Raw genomic sequence first — 18,665 nt, 5'->3', positions numbered from 1 at the left:
GATATAACTGTGTTTTGGCTTTGACTTCACTCTGATTATGAACCCAGTGACACCCGGTAATGGATTCCTTAAAAGCCTCTCAGATAAATGATGATGTCATTTCAGAGGTCTCTGGATTTTTTTAGCATTCTTGGCACACACTCGTGTGAACGGTGCCTCTGGAAGGCCAACAGTTTAAAGTTAAACACAAACCCTAGAATGATAAAAGCACATACGGTGGGGTCCACAAGTGTGGGACCATATGTGAAATTGATTCTATTTTCCTTTTTTTCTCATTTCAAAAATGTTTATTGGAAATATATATATATATATATATTTTTTTTTTTTATTTGGTATGTCCCCCTTATGCTCTAGTAACTAAATTAATTTGAGCTTGCATGGACTTCACAAGTTTGTGCAAAAATTATTGATCCATGTTTTCTCAGCGTGATTTCAGAATGTTCTAGCATACTGTGTGCTTCAATGGAAGCAATGAAATCTGACCTTTTGTTCTATAGATTTAACATGGTCAATGTCATGCGATTGCTTATTTGATTAGTGACTTAGAAATAGTGAAGAATCTCAAATATTTCTTATTCATTTTACATGATTACATCATTTCCAGGATTAAATAATATTTTAAATCCCAGATTTCCAAAGTGGTCAAAGACCTTTGGATCTTTGCTTAAAGATGACACTGAAGTTGAGGTACAGTACAATCCCAAACACAAGCTCTAATGTGGAACACCCCAGTTCTGGGGCCTCTCTGCAATTAAACATCCAAAAGCTCTCTGCAATTATATTTATCATCACAAACAATTAAACCGGCTCCACCTGGGACATTACCCATCCTGCATGGCACTCGGCAGATAAGGGAATGAATCATGCCTCCCTATTTGAGTTCTCCCTCTCTTTCTCCCTCCCATTCAATTCATCTGCAACAAATGCATTTCCATGTTTGGTTGTGTATTACCTCTCACCCTATTGCCATGTTTGCATCATTCGTCAAAACAGATTTTTCCTCTGGTTTTTGGGGAAAGAGGCAGAGTTATAATGCTATCTGCCAGCGAGTGTATGCGAAGTCGTGTGCGGCCAATAGATTGGAGGTGCTGATGAATTGCCTGAAATGTTCAGCAAGCAATTTGTTGCTACTCAGTATGCAGGCCAGTTAGCTGAAAAGCACCCATCAGGCCTGATATTAAAAGACCCCCCACTCAATCACATTAGGGGGAGCTCTCTTATGCCTGCCCAATGATTAAGTCTATGAGAAACATTTGTCACTATAAGCGAGGAAAAGTCAGACTTCAGATCATACAGCGAATTCACAGGTAAAACATGCTTTGCATGCATTCTCCCTCTTACCAATATATGTAAACACACATATATAGTCAGGTCCAAAAGTGTGAGACCACCAGTGAAAATACTTCTATTTTGCATTTTTCTATAAAACAAAAATAAAATCATAACAAATTGAAAGGTTAAATTAAAAAATTTACATGAAATAAAAAATAATAATTTCATAGTATTTGGTATGTCCCTCTTTTTCTTTAATTTCAGCATGTACATTACTCAAGCTGACTCCACAAGTTTGTGCAAAACCTGATAATCCATATTGTCTCTATTATTTGATAATGTTTCAAAGAGCATTGATGCATACAAGAAAATCCGATCGTTTATCAAAAAGTTAACATTGTTAGTGTCAAATTTGCTAAATTAGTGATCTAGTGCATATTCTTAAATATTTTGTATTCACTTTAATGTCACAGTTTCTTTGTTATAAATTCTTTAAAATAGGTTTTCCACATTTAAATGATATTTTGAATTCCAGATTTTCAAAGTGGTATTTAAATGTACTTTATATGTAGATTTAAACAAAACACACAGTATTTTAGGTTTAGTAATACGGTAACACTATACAATGAGTTGCATTCATTAACATTAGTTAATGCATTAGGTATCATGAACAAACAATTGACAATATATTTTTTACATAATTTATTGATCTTTGTTAACATTAGTTAATAAAATACAATTTCTGTCAATATACAACTTTTTCAACTTCCTGTTGTCTTTTGGACCCCATTGTACATGTAAATTAATTGTGGTTTCCATATAAAATAATTATAAGAAAGTACAAATTCGATTAAAATAAATTTAATTTTATGTCCAACTTTATTCCAATCATTAGATTTGACAGAGAAGGTTTTTTTTTTTTCTTGATTGGGTTGAGTGATTATTCGATTTTGATAATGAGACTCTAACTGTATTGACAAATGGCGGCACACTGGGTGATCATTGATTGCCATTCCAATTAAATAGCTAAACCTCGGCATGGTGGAGATTGTAAACAAAGAGATATAGAGAAATTGGTTTGCTCAATCGCAGAGTGTCTTCAATGGGGCCATTTCACACAGATGGCTCTGCCTTTTAGATGCTGCTGCTCAGGATTAAGAAAACAAGTCATCCATTTTATGCCTTATTTAGCTTGTCGGATTTTCCAAATAAAAGCAACCACTGCGTTTATGGGAAAATGGATAAAAATGAGATTGAAAGGTATTGATCCCCATGTGGGGAGGGCTGGGGAAAAACAGGCCTCATCTATATTGGGAGAGAAATGAAGCAATAATTCAGGCAGGCATCAAACACCCTGCCACTGAGCCTATTGATTCCTATCAACAGCATATGAGATCACACCTGAATGAAAGAGAGCTCTAGGGAAAAGAGTTAGATAGGAAGAGAGTGTAAAACGAACTCTGCCATTCCCTAACATGAACAGAACATAACCACCTTGACATTAACAGCTCTGTACAAAGCCCACAAGTGCCTGCTAAAAGGTTCTGCTAAAGACCACTCTTCTCCATCAGTCAGGGATTCTGTTTGTGCCCCACAGGTCTATGTGTGGTCAGCTGATTCAATTTACCCCCAACAGCTCAGAGCTAACATCTGCTCCCCAAAACTGGAAAGCCGCAAATGCTCTCTCCCGTTTAAAAACGGTCACCCACCCACCCTCTGCCCTCAGGCTTTTGTGTGAGATATTAAGTGTGATATTTAAGGTATTTTAAGAGTTACTGTTTTGACTGGGCTCTGTCTGGTTTTGACAGCGTTCAGAGTGGTGCCTTTAGTAGTTGCTTATTCTACCCATCCACGCTCAATCCCTTCCTCTCTTTTCTTCACCCCTGCGGGCCTGTAGTTATTATTGTGAAATATGAAGCAACCTGGCTCTGCCTTCATGAAATTTCAATGAGCATTGATCTGTGTGATTGTGAGGAATCCTTCAAGCAGTGGTTGTTGTTCATTTATTTATTTATTGCTTGATATGTTTTACTTGTTTTGATCCCATCCTCTAAAAAAAAAGAGGGTAGTAGTGGATTGTTCATATATTTGTAGCTTTATTTGTGGGGGAAAATCAGGTCTGTTCCTTGGTAGTTTCTGTTCACGATGCAGACAATTGAATTTGCGCCTCCCAGAGGTCTGTTTAAATTGGCAACAGTTTTATATTTGCTTATATTGATCATATTCATTAAACGTAACAAGATGGCATAGTACACAGCAGTACTATACAGCAGATATTCTGCTCCTTTCAATATTGATTTTGTAGATTTTATTTCAGGCTGAGAGCTCATGACATCATGCATGACCTTTTAATCCTCCTTCGTGTATGAAATTGGAGAGCTGCCTTGAATCTATGATCACATGAGACCAACTCTATCATGTATGTTGGGCGACTATCTAGTATCACCCTATGTGTTATTTTTGTCAAGAAACCATTCTGTGAGCCCTGAAAGAAATGGAAACCACAGCTTGCATGTTTCTTAATATGACATTTTAAATGTAAAGAAGTGCACAGAGAGTTGAAAGGTGTTCCTCAATAAATATACACATCTATACTGTGTGGTTTGGTAAACAATGTCACTCACCAAGATGTAGAGGTCCGGAATTGAACATACTCATGGGATTTCACTTCACTGTTTCAGTGTATCAAGTCTATCAGTCTAAAACAGTTTTGTTCGAACTTTCTGACAAAGTTAATTTCATGACCTGGCACAGGAGGTGTTTTTTTTTTCCTCTCTCCCTCTCACTCTGTGCGGTCTCAAGGGTTTGGGTTGTTTTTGTGGTGATGTATATACTGTCACTGGCCAATGTCAAGGTAATTCTGACACATACCAGAATTGCATGGACTCGCCACCATGACATTTTCTCATCATTGTTTTCAGTTGGCATGCAAGTTGCACAGGGTGTACAAAATAAGAAGCATTATATTGCTAACTGTTCAGTCTACAGCCTCTCGCCCACTCTCTCTCTCTCCCTCTCAGTAAGTGTGCATTATCCAGTTGGCTGGTGAGAGGATTGTACAGTATGTGAAAATCAATAGCAATGAGGGAGAGTAAACATGTACAGATATCTTGGAGAGTGGCAGAGCACAGTTTAGCTTGAGATCTGCCCCATTCATCTCTGTATCAACACATTAACTCACCGCCCTCCTCAGAGGTCCACTGCACTACAGACCCATGCCTTATTATGCTAACACAAGGGTCCTCTTTAAAGAGACATACTATAGATTGCCATGTCCAGGCCTTCACAAAGTTCTGCTCCCAAAGCCACTTTATTATTCAATCTTAAAATGTTTAGTGGCTATTTACTCAAGACCAGCTCTGCTTTTGCTAATATACTGTAGCATATGCATTCTTAAAGACAGTATGAAATCAAAATGTACCCGATTTACTTGCCACAAAATGTCCCTGGTCTTATTGGACATTTCAGATTTTTCTCTTTTTATAGTCATTCATCAGTATGTAATAACATTGTATGCCTCTAACATGGCTTTCCTTCTCTGCTAATGTAAGCAAGGCCACATGGGCGCAGAAAAATAATAACCAATAATATCATAGAACCGTTTTCATGATCCAATCAAACCCTGAAAATCAAGTGTCTGCTCTACATCTTTTCCTGCAGAATATTCAATTTCACTCGAAACATTTCACATTATGGAAGTTAATTCATTTGCATATCTCGTTTTATGTTGTCTTTGTGCCACAGAAGCTGCACTGAAGAAACGTTTAACCTGAAACATATGCTTCATGTGGTAACATGAAATTAATAATTAAGTGGTTTAAATCAAGTCAACAAATATTATTTAACATCACTGACTCAACTTGAAAATATTAAGTTACACAAACAAAGCTAAATTTAAGGGTCAGATTAGGTAAAAAATAAAAATCCTTGCAGGTTACCACTTTTTACACCATCTATAAAAAGCTATAATGCATAATGTTTTTTTTTTCTTTTCTTTTTTTTTCTCCCCAATTTGGATTTGAATGCCAAATTCCCAATGTGCTCCAAGTCCTCATGGCGGCATAGTGACTCGCCTCAATCTGGGTGGTGGAATCTCAGATGCCTCTGCCATCAGCCCACGCATTTTATAACCTGGCTTGTTGAGTGCATTACCGCAGAGACAGAGCACACGTGGTGGTTTCACGCCATCCACCGCGACATCCACACACAACTCACCACACGCCCCACCAAGAGCGAACCATGTTATAGCAAACATGATGAGGTTACCCCATGTGACTCTATCCTCCCTAGCAACCGGTCCAATTTGGTTGCTTAGGAGACCTGGCTGGAGTCACTCAGCATGCCTGGTTTCGAACTCGCGAACTCCATGGGTGGTACTCAGCGTCTTGACTCGCTGAGCTGCCAGGCCCTGGTTTCCGTCAAGTTAAAAACTAAAAAAATGTCATCACTAAGACGGCCTGACTACGTTAGGTTACATCATCTAATCATCTTTAAGGGTTAGACTACCAGCTCTCTCTTACTTTTTCATTTATTCTCACCTATATCCATGTCAGACTTGTTAAAGTAAAATTGCACAACACAGTCCTTCATTAAGCCTCCATCTGTTAATTCATTATAACGAATTTCTACATTCAGCTTTCCTCAACCCTCATTCCTACCCCGCTCGGCCGCTTCTGTGCTCTGCCCCACTCCACACTTCCATATCCCTGTCTCCGAACCAGCAATAGGCCTGATTACAGGAAGCCTATTTAGATATGATGTATTGTCAGCCGCAGGGTAGCATTGAATCATTCTGTCACATTCATCTGTTTTTGTTGTTCTTTCCTTCGCCGATAGCTGTGGTCTGTTCTCCATCATGCCCTGGGATTGTTTTAACTGTTTTTTCGTCTTGCTTTTTAAGTAAACAGCCAGTCAATCACATCGCAGTGAGTGACTGTGCATCCAGGCGGCTACGAAAGAGTTCAGGTTAGTGCTGCCGCTCAATCAGGGAGCCATTCAGCTCTGCTGTGTTTCACTGCATGAAGACTTCTGTTAAGATCGGAGATGTTATTAGCCAATGTCAACTGCTCTTTAATGAAGTTAGTGCTTATTTTAAAAGTAAACATGACATTTTACTGAGTATGTTGGGATGCAGCTTGGTTTGACTTTTTACAAATAACTTCTTTAATTTCAGTGTTGTTGTACATTTCAGATTTTAGGCTTAATGCAGAGGCTTAATGCTGCTGGTGTTTTTAGGGGGCACCAGTGAGATTTCCTGGCTGACTTGGTGTTTTAAAAGTTTTTCTTATACAGACATAAGTGTAAGATGTGTTAGTCTAGTGGTACAGATTTTGCTTAGCACCTAAGGGACCCGGGTTCAATTCATACATATTTCAACATACTATGTGTATATATATATATATATATATATATATATATATATATATATATATATATATACAGATAAATATTCAGATGGTTCAGCCAAAAATGAAAATTCTTTCATCATTTACTTTTTAATTTAAGAAACACTCAGATCTGTTGGTCATTACAATACATGTGAATTGTGACCAGACCTTTGAGGCTCCAAAAATCACATAAAGGCTGCATAAAAGTAATCTATACGACTCCAGTGGTTAAATCCATATCTTCTGAAGTGATGTGATAAGTGTGTGTAAGAAACAGATCAATATTTAAGTCCTTTTTGACAATAGATTTCCACTTTTACTGTCACATTCTTTCATATTTTGGAAGTGAAAGTGGAGATTTATTGTTACAAAAAGGACTTAAAAATTTACATATTTCTCACCCACACCTATCATATTGATTCTGAAAATATGGATTTAATAACTGGACTCATATGAATTCATTTTATGTGACTTTTATGTGATTTTTGGAGCCTCATATATCTGAGTATTAATTTTGTTGGGGTAAACTATCACTTTAAAGATGTTTTTGTTTGTTTGTTTGTTTGTTTTGTTTAACTTAATGTTTTCAGGTTGATTTCTTTTTCCAGTTGAAACAAACCAAAACATTTCAATATTACCATATGAAGCACATATTTTACATAATATTATTTTTCAGTGAAATTAGCTGGATCAACATTTGCTTGTTCTTATAAAGCGATAACTCTCACCTGCCATTGGAAGTTATCCAGCTCTGTATTGAGAGCCACTTATCGACAGTCAGAGCTGTCTCGTTCATCGGTGAAGGAGGGCCAGGCTGGGCACAGCTTGTGTTCAGGGCTCCAAGGGTCTGGTTCTGTCTGGGCCCTTGGCCATCTGAATCCACTCCACTGCACTGAGAGGCTGCCCACAGTCTGTCTTCTCAGCTGTGGAGCTGAGGGGAGCTGGGCTAACTCCCTCAGGAAACGTCCAGGCTGCGGCCTACAGGGCAAACAGAAGGGAGGCCAGTCGAGAGAGAGGCTGTTATAGCTCTGCTTTTCCCCCAGCTTCAACAGAACAATTAACTGTGAGCCAGAGGACCCCAGTGCTCAATTGCTATTTTTTGCTCCTCCTCTGTTGTGTTAGAGATTTACACTTCAGGCTAAAGAAAGGCGGCCAGTTCACAAAGAGATAGTATAAGTGTGAGGGAGAGAGAGAGCGAGAGAAGAGTGAACAACTATTAGTGATCTCTTAAGATCAGAGAGCCTTTGCTACACAATGTCCGATACACAAATCTTATTTTATTACAGTGCTTGACTGTTAATGTCAGAACTTGGCCTCTTCACCAACTTAATTTCAATATGGAATACATTACTTTTGACACTGCAGTGACTCTTTTCAACTCATGCAATATTCACAAGATCTTTCTATTTGCTAGGATTGCTAATATCAGGAACCAATTACTGTTTAAATATGCTTAAGTTAAAGGAAGACATAGACCTCACTGTCATATATATGCTTAACTTTTTATTTCTTAAACAATAAAGTTGATACAAGAGAGACCAATTTCTTTGAATCAAGCAATCACCTTTTGGGTGAGTGAGAAAGAGGGCGCGAGACATTTTGACACTTGGTTCTACACAGGCACACTTAACAATAGCGCTCGTGGTGATATTTCGTTATCGATTTCAATATAATTCACAATTTTTTATGTGTTGTTTGAATGTCCAAATTCATTTTGAGGCCACTCTATGCTGCATATCATATATCAAGTATCTTAGCTAACATATATTTTGTATACCGCTTACTTTGAACCCACAGAAGGGCTCTGTGTGAATGTGCCCCAGAGGTCTGGAGTTTAGCACCACAACAGATAAACACATACAAGCTCATTGGGCTGGTACAGGAGAAAGACTCATTGTCTCAGAGCGAAGGTCCCTCTAAATCCAGGGAGGTTAGAAAAACATTGGGCCGAGCAGCATGTGGTCCACCAGTTCAGGATGTTTGGCCCTATCACATAGATCGGGTTCCTTTTCCAATATTATCTTATTGCTGTGTCCTCAGTGTGGATTCATAAAGCTGTCTGTGGGCCTCTGAGGAGTGGGAGGTGCATCTCTACACAAATGAAAACTTTAATTTAATTTTATGCTCATAACGGATGTCTATACAGTAGATTTATTTTGCATATTATTGCTGCTTGTATACAAAATAGAAGAGGGAGTTTGAATGCAGCATTATTTGTTATTGGAATTTGCACTTTGTTGAAGGATACAGCTCATTTAAAAAAGGTGCCTTATTGTTTGCAGATGAATAGAGCTGGCTGGTCTTTTGGTCATCATAATGTCTGCAAATCTCTACATTGTTCATTGTTATAAGTAAGCTTGCAAAGTATTTCGCTGACGGATTATTTCAACTGTACAGTGCAGTTCTCGTGTGTGTGTGTGTGTGTGTGTTTAATGAGCAGTTGTTGTGGTTGTATTTTGGCAACAAATATGCAACAAGAATTACATGGCTGTTAAACTGTAATTTTTTGCTTTGCAGTTTTTGCAGTCTTTCATGTTCACAATGCTTTCCATTAGGTTAGTGTCTTGTGCAACAGCTGCAAAAATAGACATTTAGGATCACTTCACACAAGCTGCTCAGGTTTTGTTTTATTCATAAAGGGATGCCTTGTGGTTGCAACAGCTAAAGCATTGTGGGAACTGATACATTTTGGCAGCTTGTTAGAAAACATCATATTTGATACTTTAGTTATAATTTCTTCTTTGTGTTTTTTGGGACAATTTTGAAGTTTAAAGGAAATTACACTTTTGTTTTATTTGCATTTCTTCCTAATGGTAATTACAGATGGGTGTTGAATTTCTCTGCGGTAACATGCTTGAATTCTCTTTTTTTCCCTCCAGCTCTGAATGAGCCCACTATTGACTATGGTTTTCAGAGGCTACAGAAAGTCATTCCGAGACACCCCGGTGACCCTGAGCGCTTACCAAAGGTCAGTCCTCATACATGACATAACTATTGTGCTTTCTCCTCTTTAATTCTACAGCAATTACTAACATAAACACACTGGTGCCTACAGTATTTCCATTCACTATGGTAGCCTATTAATCCTTAGATGAAACATAGTCTTGTTATTTGAATCATTCATTACCAAATCCTTCAGTTCACTGATTATATACTGTAAATTCAAGTTGGCAATGTCATGCAGTTGTGTTCAGTATGCTCTGTGAAAGAAAGTTGTGGACCCAGTTGGGTGTTTATTTCTCTCTCTACGCACATTTCTTAAGGAGAGGCAGGCCAAGTAAATGGATCCTTTGGGAGGGATAAATAAACATTACTTTATCTTGTTGTGCGTGTCCTATACCCCTGAGCCCCGCTCCAGCAGTACCACTTAATAGTGAAAAAAAAAAAAAAAAAAGAGTAATTATGGCTGGCTGGGCCTGCTCACGCACAACCCCCACCAGGACTGACCTTGTGCTGTTAGCAGCCCTCTATATCAGAGCTAGGCCATCAGTATTCATGGCCTATGAGCCACCTACCAATCCATTACAATTTAAACACACCAAATTACACTAAGGGGTCAACGAATGTGGCATCAAACCAAAAGCCAATCTAGAGGAATCAGGCAAATGTTAAGTTGGTGGCCTGGTGGTTATGGTGGGCTGCTAAACTCTGTTCGAGTCACAGGTTCATTCTTGTAATCAGAAAAGTCACTTACATTTTTGTTGAATTATAAAAAGGATCCAAAATCAGCAATAGCCAAGTGGCAAAAGCAAGTAAAAAGTGACTTTGGCAGTCATTTGTCTTTTTAGTCTGATCCTAGCATCGTTTTTTATTATCTGTAAATAAAGTGAGTGAAATGATTCAAATCAAAGACAAATGTTCTAATAAAAGATAAGTGACTGCCATGATTGAAATTTTTATCTTAGTGAAAAATGTACTAGCACATTTTTTATTTTTTTTTCAAAACTCCACTAGGCAATACTTTGTATAATATTCCTTGCATGAATGTTCACTGCAAAACTTTAGCCCATCTGCCTCAAGGTTCGACATGTTGTGCATTCTGAGATGTGGTTTCTGTCAGCTCGAACCAGTCTGGCCATTCTCCATTGACCCCTTTAATCAACACAGCTTTTGTCCACAGAAATGCCGCTCATTGGATGTTTTTTGTTTTTGGAGTTAATTGTAGAGCCTGTTGTGTGTGAAAATCCCAGGTGATCAGCAGTTACAGAAAAAACAGTCATGCCAACAACAATCATGCCACGATCACACACACACACACACACACACACACAGTATACATTATATAAAATAATGAAAAATACAGTTTCTTGGTGGGTAAGAAATATTTGTGGCTAGGAAATTTACAAAATTTTCCTGCAATTGGCGGGTGTGGCAAAAAGTTACTTTTGGATCCTCTTAGAAATGTTGGTGCTGACTGACTTGAAACCATTCTTCACTGCCTGTTCATTTTTTTTTTCTTTTTCTTTTTTGGCACACCTGTTAGTAATGTTATATGAGACTGCAGTAGTCGTGTGCATTTTACAGAAAGTAATATAATACCTGTGTCTTACTTATGACAGAGTTAACGTTTTTCAGACACTGGAATACAGTGTATGGGTTATACAACAAAGATGTTTTGTGAGGCAACCTAAAACTGTGCTTAGATGTGATAAAATCTAAATTAAATGTTTTTTTTTTTTCAATTAAAAAATGTTAGTTACTCTGACTAAATTTCCCTGACAAACAAAGGTTATATTTTTGGGTTAGATCAAGTAGAAGTACAGTATATCCTTGAGTTAATAATTGCAGATACCACTTATTTCAGTGTACAGCAGTCCTCCCAATTCCTCTCTCATCTCTTTATGTCTCCTTTCATTCTCTTCCCTCACTCTCTCCCTCACTCGTCTTTTACAATTCCCCTCATATCCATCTTGTATCCAATCCACAGCTGGTGGGGAGAGGATAGATCCATGGTCTCCTGTCAGTAGGGCTAAAGAGGACAGCAGTGTTTGATCTCAGTCCCTAATGAACCACACAGACATTGTCTAAATACCTTCCTCTGCAGTCCCACAGTCTGAACCCAATCACACATACACTGTACTGGAGCACTGTGTTGACCTAGTTCCTAAAGGGCCCTTTAAAAATCACCAGCTGGCACATCTGCTCCCCAAACACTGTTGGGGACTATTACATTACTAGCTTATTAATGTCACTGATAAAGATACATAAATATCCCATTATTATGAGATCAGATTTCAAGTCTGTAATTGAAAACATTAATTGCTGAGCTTTTAAAATAGTTCATTGTCACTTGCTTGTCCATCAGAGAAAATAGCTTCTTAGTTTCTCTGCAGAAAGAAAATAAGTTAAAGGTAAAGTGTATAATTATTTTGATGTTAAAATACTTATCCCAGAATAATATGCAGAGACAAATTTTGTTAGCTTTTAGCAGGTTAACTTCCCTGAAAAGTATAAGCACTGTGGTTCTGTAGTGCTATCAAAAGATTGCTCTTATTGTGTGAACATCTCAACCACTCTGAATCAGCAGCGACTGTGGCTCAATCAATGGGGTGTTTTTGGGTGGGACTAGTATCTGTTTGATCGACCAATTTTACAATACTGTTAGGTGACACTAGTGGAACAGAAATTACTCACTTCAGCTCTAAATGAGTCCCTTGATATTTATTTATTTTGTCTGTCATGCAATGTTCAAACAATCTGGTAAATTTAATTGCTCACATACGTTCTCTGTGGCCTTAACCCTGTCTTGAGTTGGGTCCATTTCTCTGTACTCATGATGAATCTGAATACATTAGGTGAGTCATGGTCAGGGTCACTTGTCACATCTTTCCCACTGTTTTCATCATAAGGAAGGTAGATTAGAATACACTCGTGGCCCCACTCCCAAGAGAGCATGCCTAACAGCCGCCCATATTTGTAACTGATTTCTTCCCTTTTAATGAATAGGGTGGAATGGCCCACCAGTTATAAGCAACCACACACTGATAGAGGTTCTGAATAAAATGATTAGAAAAAAATTCCAGGCTGTTTTGCTGTATGAGATAGCTTCAGGGTCAGGTATAGGGGAAGTGTCTGAGGAAACAGTTACAATTGATCTAGGTTTGGTTATATTACAGTAGGTTTAAAAGTACACCACTGAAAATGCTTCTATTTTGCATTTATTTATGCATTTTGTTAATTGCTTAATTAGAATTTTAATTTGTTACAAATTATATAATCAGCATAACAATTTAATTGAACATTTTAAATGAAAAATTAATTTGAATTTGAAGTTGGATAGGTAGCTTTTAAAAAGTACTCCGCTACAGATTACAGAATGCATGCTGTAAAATGTCATTTTTAATGTATTCCGTTAGTTTGCTCAAGGCAGTAACATAATTTACATAATTTAAATTCGTTGGATTGCTTCTTCAGCACTGGCAGATTTTTTTCACTTGCTTTGACAAAAAACAAGTAAAGAAAGCATGAAAATACACTTTACTGTAAAAATTAATGCTCTAAAAAAAATCTAAAATATCTTATACAGATTTGCTACTCAAGTGAAGAAAACAATATTTAAATTCTCAAAGTTTTTGCAGTACATCTTTGCCCTAGCATCAAAGGTTTTACTAAAGAAAGTTATGCTCTAACTTGAATTTTCTTCATAGAATTCATTATAAAATATAATCGTGCCTGGTAACAGATGCATGGAAAGGCAAGAAATAGCATTTTAGCTTACCATAAAGCTGACGTTCACATGACAATTTACACAAGTTGATTTTGTTGCTCAAGGGTATCCTTTTCTGATCATATGTGGTTTCTGATCATAGGATGGCAGAAAATATATTATTTGTAGCTTTCTGAATGAGGTTAAAGGTTTAGCATTTCTTGTAAAAAATACCAGAACCACATAAAAACATTGACAATGCATGTAATCGTGTATTTATTGGATTTAGGTTTCATCTGTCAAAGCGTTTCTAGCTGTTTATTAATCTGTAGAAACACGATGTAGTTACTCGATTAAGCTCCCACGGTAAAGTTCCTCAAGTAGGTATATACAACGCAGTTCAATGGAAAGGAGGAGGCGAGAACCGGCTTGGCAATGTAAATAATATTTTAATGATAAACTTAAACAAAAGGCAAAACACATACATGACGGACATGTCCGTAAATGATCTCTCTCTTAACTTTTCACTCACAACAGTGTGAATGTCCTTGTATGAATTAAAAAAAAATCATGAGAAAATGTTTCACCGCTGTTCAAAAGCTCCTTGGATCACATCATTTATATGCATAAATGTTTTCCAACCGAATAGACTAAAATCACTTTAGATGGCCAATGTCACACATTTTCTTGGATTTGATTAGCGACACAGAATTAGTAATTTCACTTTTTAGAATTTTGGATTTTGAATCCCAATTGTTCACCCTGGACTTTTGAACCCCACTGCACATGTCTATGTTGCAAGAATAGCCAATGGTGTGCACTTGTGAAGAATAGAGCCAACTCAAAGGCATTCGTTGGATGCCCAATTTGTTTATGTTCATATTCACATTAAACACATTAATCAGATCACATTAAAAACAATTCGTCAACACGGCCACATGTACATCTTTAGTCCATGACAGGTTGGCAGAGAGAGAAAGCAAAAGGAACAGAAGCAGGAAAGGAGAGCATGAGAGTGAGAGAGAGTGGGGTGATCCATCATGGTGAAGTCAGCTGTCCAGAGCTGCCTTCACACAGGTCAGCCGATCGAAGGCACCACAGCCCTCACTTTATTACTGCTCACCCAACAATAATTGAGTCACCAAAAGGGGGAAGAGGCAGCAATGTTAGCATTACAAAAAGATGAGAGGAAAGAAAGAAGAGTCAATTTGAAATCATTTCTCGGTGAACCTCTACATGTCCGGTTGATTGTCGAGACAAGGCTGATGTTTGCAGAAGGATTTCACCCTGATTTTCCACTGATAGCTGAGGTTTTAGTCTCTCTCTCTCTCTCTCTCTCTCTCTCTCTCTCTCTCTCTCTCTCTCTCTCTCTCTCTCTGCTTTCTTTCTTCCCCTCCCTTTCCTGTCCCTCCTCCTCTCGTTCTAATGCTCTCAGCGAGATATTAACAGCGTCGGCTTCTGTGCCCGGCCACTCATTTCAGCACTATTGATTTTGCCCTTTATTGAGGCAATAACAGTTTGTTGACGGCACTCCTCTAAACTGCTGGACTCAATCACAGGTGAGGGCCAAGTGTGGAACACGGCAGGTTAACTTGATTCTCTCAGTCCTTGAACAAGCATACGACTATGTTATCCAGCAAATTTATTACTCAGCAGTGGTTCAACAAGATATTATTCAGTCTTTTTTTTTTTTTTTTTTTTTTTTAGAAATTACATCTAGAACATCTTTGCACTCAGGATTTTTTGTCTCATTAAAGTTTTTCCTCTTGTCTTAAGAAATGAAATATTATTATTATTTTTTTAATTCAAAAAGATGTACACACACAGATGATGAAAACGTATCAGTGGCCAAAAAGCTGATTTATTTTACATGAAGAAGGTCGCCTCATGGGGGATGTCATGTTGAGATCACATGACCAGCCAAACATGATTTCCTTATCTGGTAATCCCCCTATTTGCTGACTTTAATTATAAATTAATTATGGTTCACATCGAATAGCTAATTTCTATCATTTTTGGTTACTGCCATTGTTTATATACAGTACTGAGCACAAGTTTTAGGCACATTAGATGTTTCACATAATAAGAGCTGAGCAGAGGTTATTTTATATCCTCTGCTTTAATGTTTAAATTGAAAATATCAATTTTAGATTTTCAAACATTCCAACATTACATTTGTAAACAGAATAGAAGTAGAACAAAGAGTCCTAAAAACAGGTAATTTGGACCCCACAGAGCCCAGACGTCAACGTTATTGAGTTAGTCTTGGATTACATGAAGAAACAGAAGCTATTGAGAAACCTAAATATATAGAATATGGCAATTCTCCAAGATGCTTGGAACAACCTATCTGCCAGTAACCAAGAAAGACTGTGCTGAGGAGAATTGGTGCTGTTATAGGGTGGTACCAATTATTGATTTTGTCATTTTATGTTTATTGCACTTTAAGAATCGAGAAATTTCAGTGGTATTGGTTCTGACTACTGACATTTTGGTATTGTGACAACCCTAATGTTGTCTGACAACCGCCTTCAAACAATAGGACAGAAGCAACAATAAAACACAAACTGGATTCAAACTTGGTTTGCCTGCACATAAGTGCCATTTTGAAAAATCTCAAAACACATGCACTGCCTACCAGGCCATGTCTCTGAAAATTACAAGCTTTTTGTATATGTGCTGGTTCAAAGGTGATAATTTGATATTTGACGTCAAACCAACATTGCTTGCGTGACCTGAGTGTGGAATTATTTTGTATTTTTTTTTTTGAGTGGCCAAAAATATGAAGAAAGGCAATTTTATATTCTGTCTAAGAGAATTATTTGAGGCAATAGTTCCTAATTGTTCAGTGAGCTCCGGATGCAGAGAAAATGGCATCCAACAATGCACCTGGCCCGTGTTCAGCACATCCAGACTGCGGCCTTGTTTGGTCTCTCTCCATCTCCTCTGTCAGCGTTTGTTTCCCACATTTTCCCTGTCACTTCACATCCACCTGATCCCCCTTGGCTTCCTCAACAGGGCCTACAAATCAATCTGTGCTTCCAGGAAAAAGCTCCTGCTTCTGGGTAACCGAGCAGTGTGCTCTTTATGCATTGCTGGAGAATCCATATGCCTACTTTAATATATCTGAATAGTGTTCTTTTTCTTAAACTGAACCAGCACAAGTGTTATCTAGACAACTCTACTAAACTTCAACATCGAGTAGGAATTAATGCAGTCCTTTTTTCTTTGCAAAGTTTTGGTGGCTGCTGTCTTACTGTGCAGATGTGCATAGACAGGTTATTATTGACTTTCAGAGAGTAACCTTTGAGGGCTGGAGAGAATATGAATTATGCAATGAAGCCACATTAGTTAAAGAGCACAGTGACTGATACTTATGATGGGCAGATATTGATGGATGGAAGACATGGGGGAGGAGGGAAAAGTTGGTGGAGGGAGACAAAGGATATTTGATTTTTCATTAGATAAGCATGGAAGATAAGCCATCGAGTTAAGCAATAAATTTGATAGAGCGAGCAAACTCAAATCTGTGAAATTCAAAGAACTGAGCATCAGCTGTGCTCATACACATGGAATGGACATTCTGCTCTACTTCACACGTGTATGTCCAATATGATGGTTAGATGCACTCTTGCCTAAAATGCACTGTGAACCTCACGTAAAGGTGATTAAAAAGCCTTCTATTTGATAAACTTTGACTGAACCTTCTATAGTTTCTTAATTTCAAAAGGATTAATTGTAGATATGATGTCATAATGTCTTACATACCACCACAATCCAAACCCCTTGACTGTGCTCTTATGGGGCTTTTCCACTGCATGGTACAGCTTGACTCGACTCTGCTCACTTTTTGGGGCTTTTCCATTCCAAATAGTACCCGGTATCTGGTACTTTTATTAGTACCACCTTGGTCAAGATTCCAAGCGCGCTGAACCGATACTAAATGTGACGTCAATCCTGCAGATCACTGATTGGTCAGAGAGAATTGTCACCACCAGCATCATTGGATTTGGATTTGTGACACGGGACATAAACCGGCTAGTTTTAAAGTTAGCAACAGCGATAGCAGTATCATTTGTTCACATGACTTTCGAATTGTAAAAGGAAATGGCTGTGCGCAAAACCACGCCATGGTCAATAAACGAGGTGCAGACGTTCCTCTCATTAGCGACAAATAAAACGAAAATGTCTTTCAGGAAGTGTCTCAGCTGTTGGCTGCACATGGCTACTACCGGAACTACCAACAGTGTAGGGAAAAGTAAAAAAATTTTTACTTAAAAGTGACTACAAAACCATCAAGGACCACAACAGCCGGAGGGGTTCAAACAGAAGAAAGTGGAAGTTGTTCGACCAAATGGATGCTATGGATGGTACGTTAACTCTATACTCTGCTTGAAAGCTTCACTTTATTTAGTTGACCAGCTACTGGAATGCTTGCTTCTAAAACAACCAGGCCAATTTAACTGTTACACTTGTGTAAAATCACCATGCAACAACTGCTTTATGCAGCACAATGAGCTAGTAGCTAATAGCCACATGTCACGGCAGTAGAGGTGGTGCAACTATGACAATCAGCCTATAATCCCACCCACGTTGACGCAGCACTAAACAGCAGTGGAAAAGCAAGATCAGAAAAGTAAAGCAAGTAGAGTCGAGTTGAACCATAACGTGCAGTGGAAAAGTGCCATTACACTGTCTAATGATTAATTCTTCTAACACTTTACAATAAGATTTGTTAACATTATTCAATGCATAAGGTATAATGACTAACAATTAACAATAGTATTTTTAGTAACTAACATTAACAAAGATGAATAAATGCTGTACAAATATATTGTTCATTGTTATTTCATGTTATTTCAACTAAAGTTAACTAATACCTTGTTTGATTAAAGGGATTGCTGTATGTTAGTAGTAGTAGTAGTAATAGTAGTAGTAGTAGTAATTTATTTCAGACAGACAACTTAGTTTCAACACAGTTGAGCTGACAAACAACAGCATTTTTCCTTCAGTCTGAAACAGGTGTAGGCTGAAGCTCTTGCTTATAATGCCTACCCTTTTTGAAACATCCCATATTTTAATCAAATAAAATAAAAATACGTATTGTCTTACATCATAAGTTGAAATGAACATTAACTAATATTAATATTTTCCTAAGTATTGATTATTGTTTATTAATGTTACCTAATGTTGTTAACTAATAAAAAAAATGGAACCTTAATTTAGTGTTACCCTAATTCTATTATACAGGTGTCATACTTTTATATGCATATGGTATTGACACTTCTTCAGCTAAATTTTACATTGTTCTGGGAACAGTCAAAATTTGTATTGCCTCAGAGTCATAGTAGTTTACCTCT

The 18,665-nt window shown here is 37.6% G+C and overlaps 1 protein-coding gene across 3 annotated transcripts in view; it reads left to right on the top strand.

The window, feature by feature from the left end:
• The window catches only part of LOC127659694 (transcription factor COE1-A), a 154,090-nt gene that overhangs the window by 115,296 nt on the left and 20,129 nt on the right, over positions 1–18,665 (top strand). For all 3 annotated transcript variants that reach the window (XM_052149631.1, XM_052149630.1, XM_052149628.1), the window contains exon 11: positions 9,539–9,627. In XM_052149631.1, coding sequence (XP_052005591.1) covers positions 9,539–9,627 — 89 coding nt within the window. The remainder of the gene's footprint in view (positions 1–9,538; positions 9,628–18,665) is intronic.

This window comes from Xyrauchen texanus, chromosome 19 (genome assembly GCF_025860055.1).
Source record: "Xyrauchen texanus isolate HMW12.3.18 chromosome 19, RBS_HiC_50CHRs, whole genome shotgun sequence".
Classification (NCBI taxonomy): domain Eukaryota; kingdom Metazoa; phylum Chordata; class Actinopteri; order Cypriniformes; family Catostomidae; genus Xyrauchen; species Xyrauchen texanus.
The sequence above is the reverse complement of the archived record's forward strand: the minus strand, read 5'-3'. Positions and strand labels throughout refer to the sequence as shown.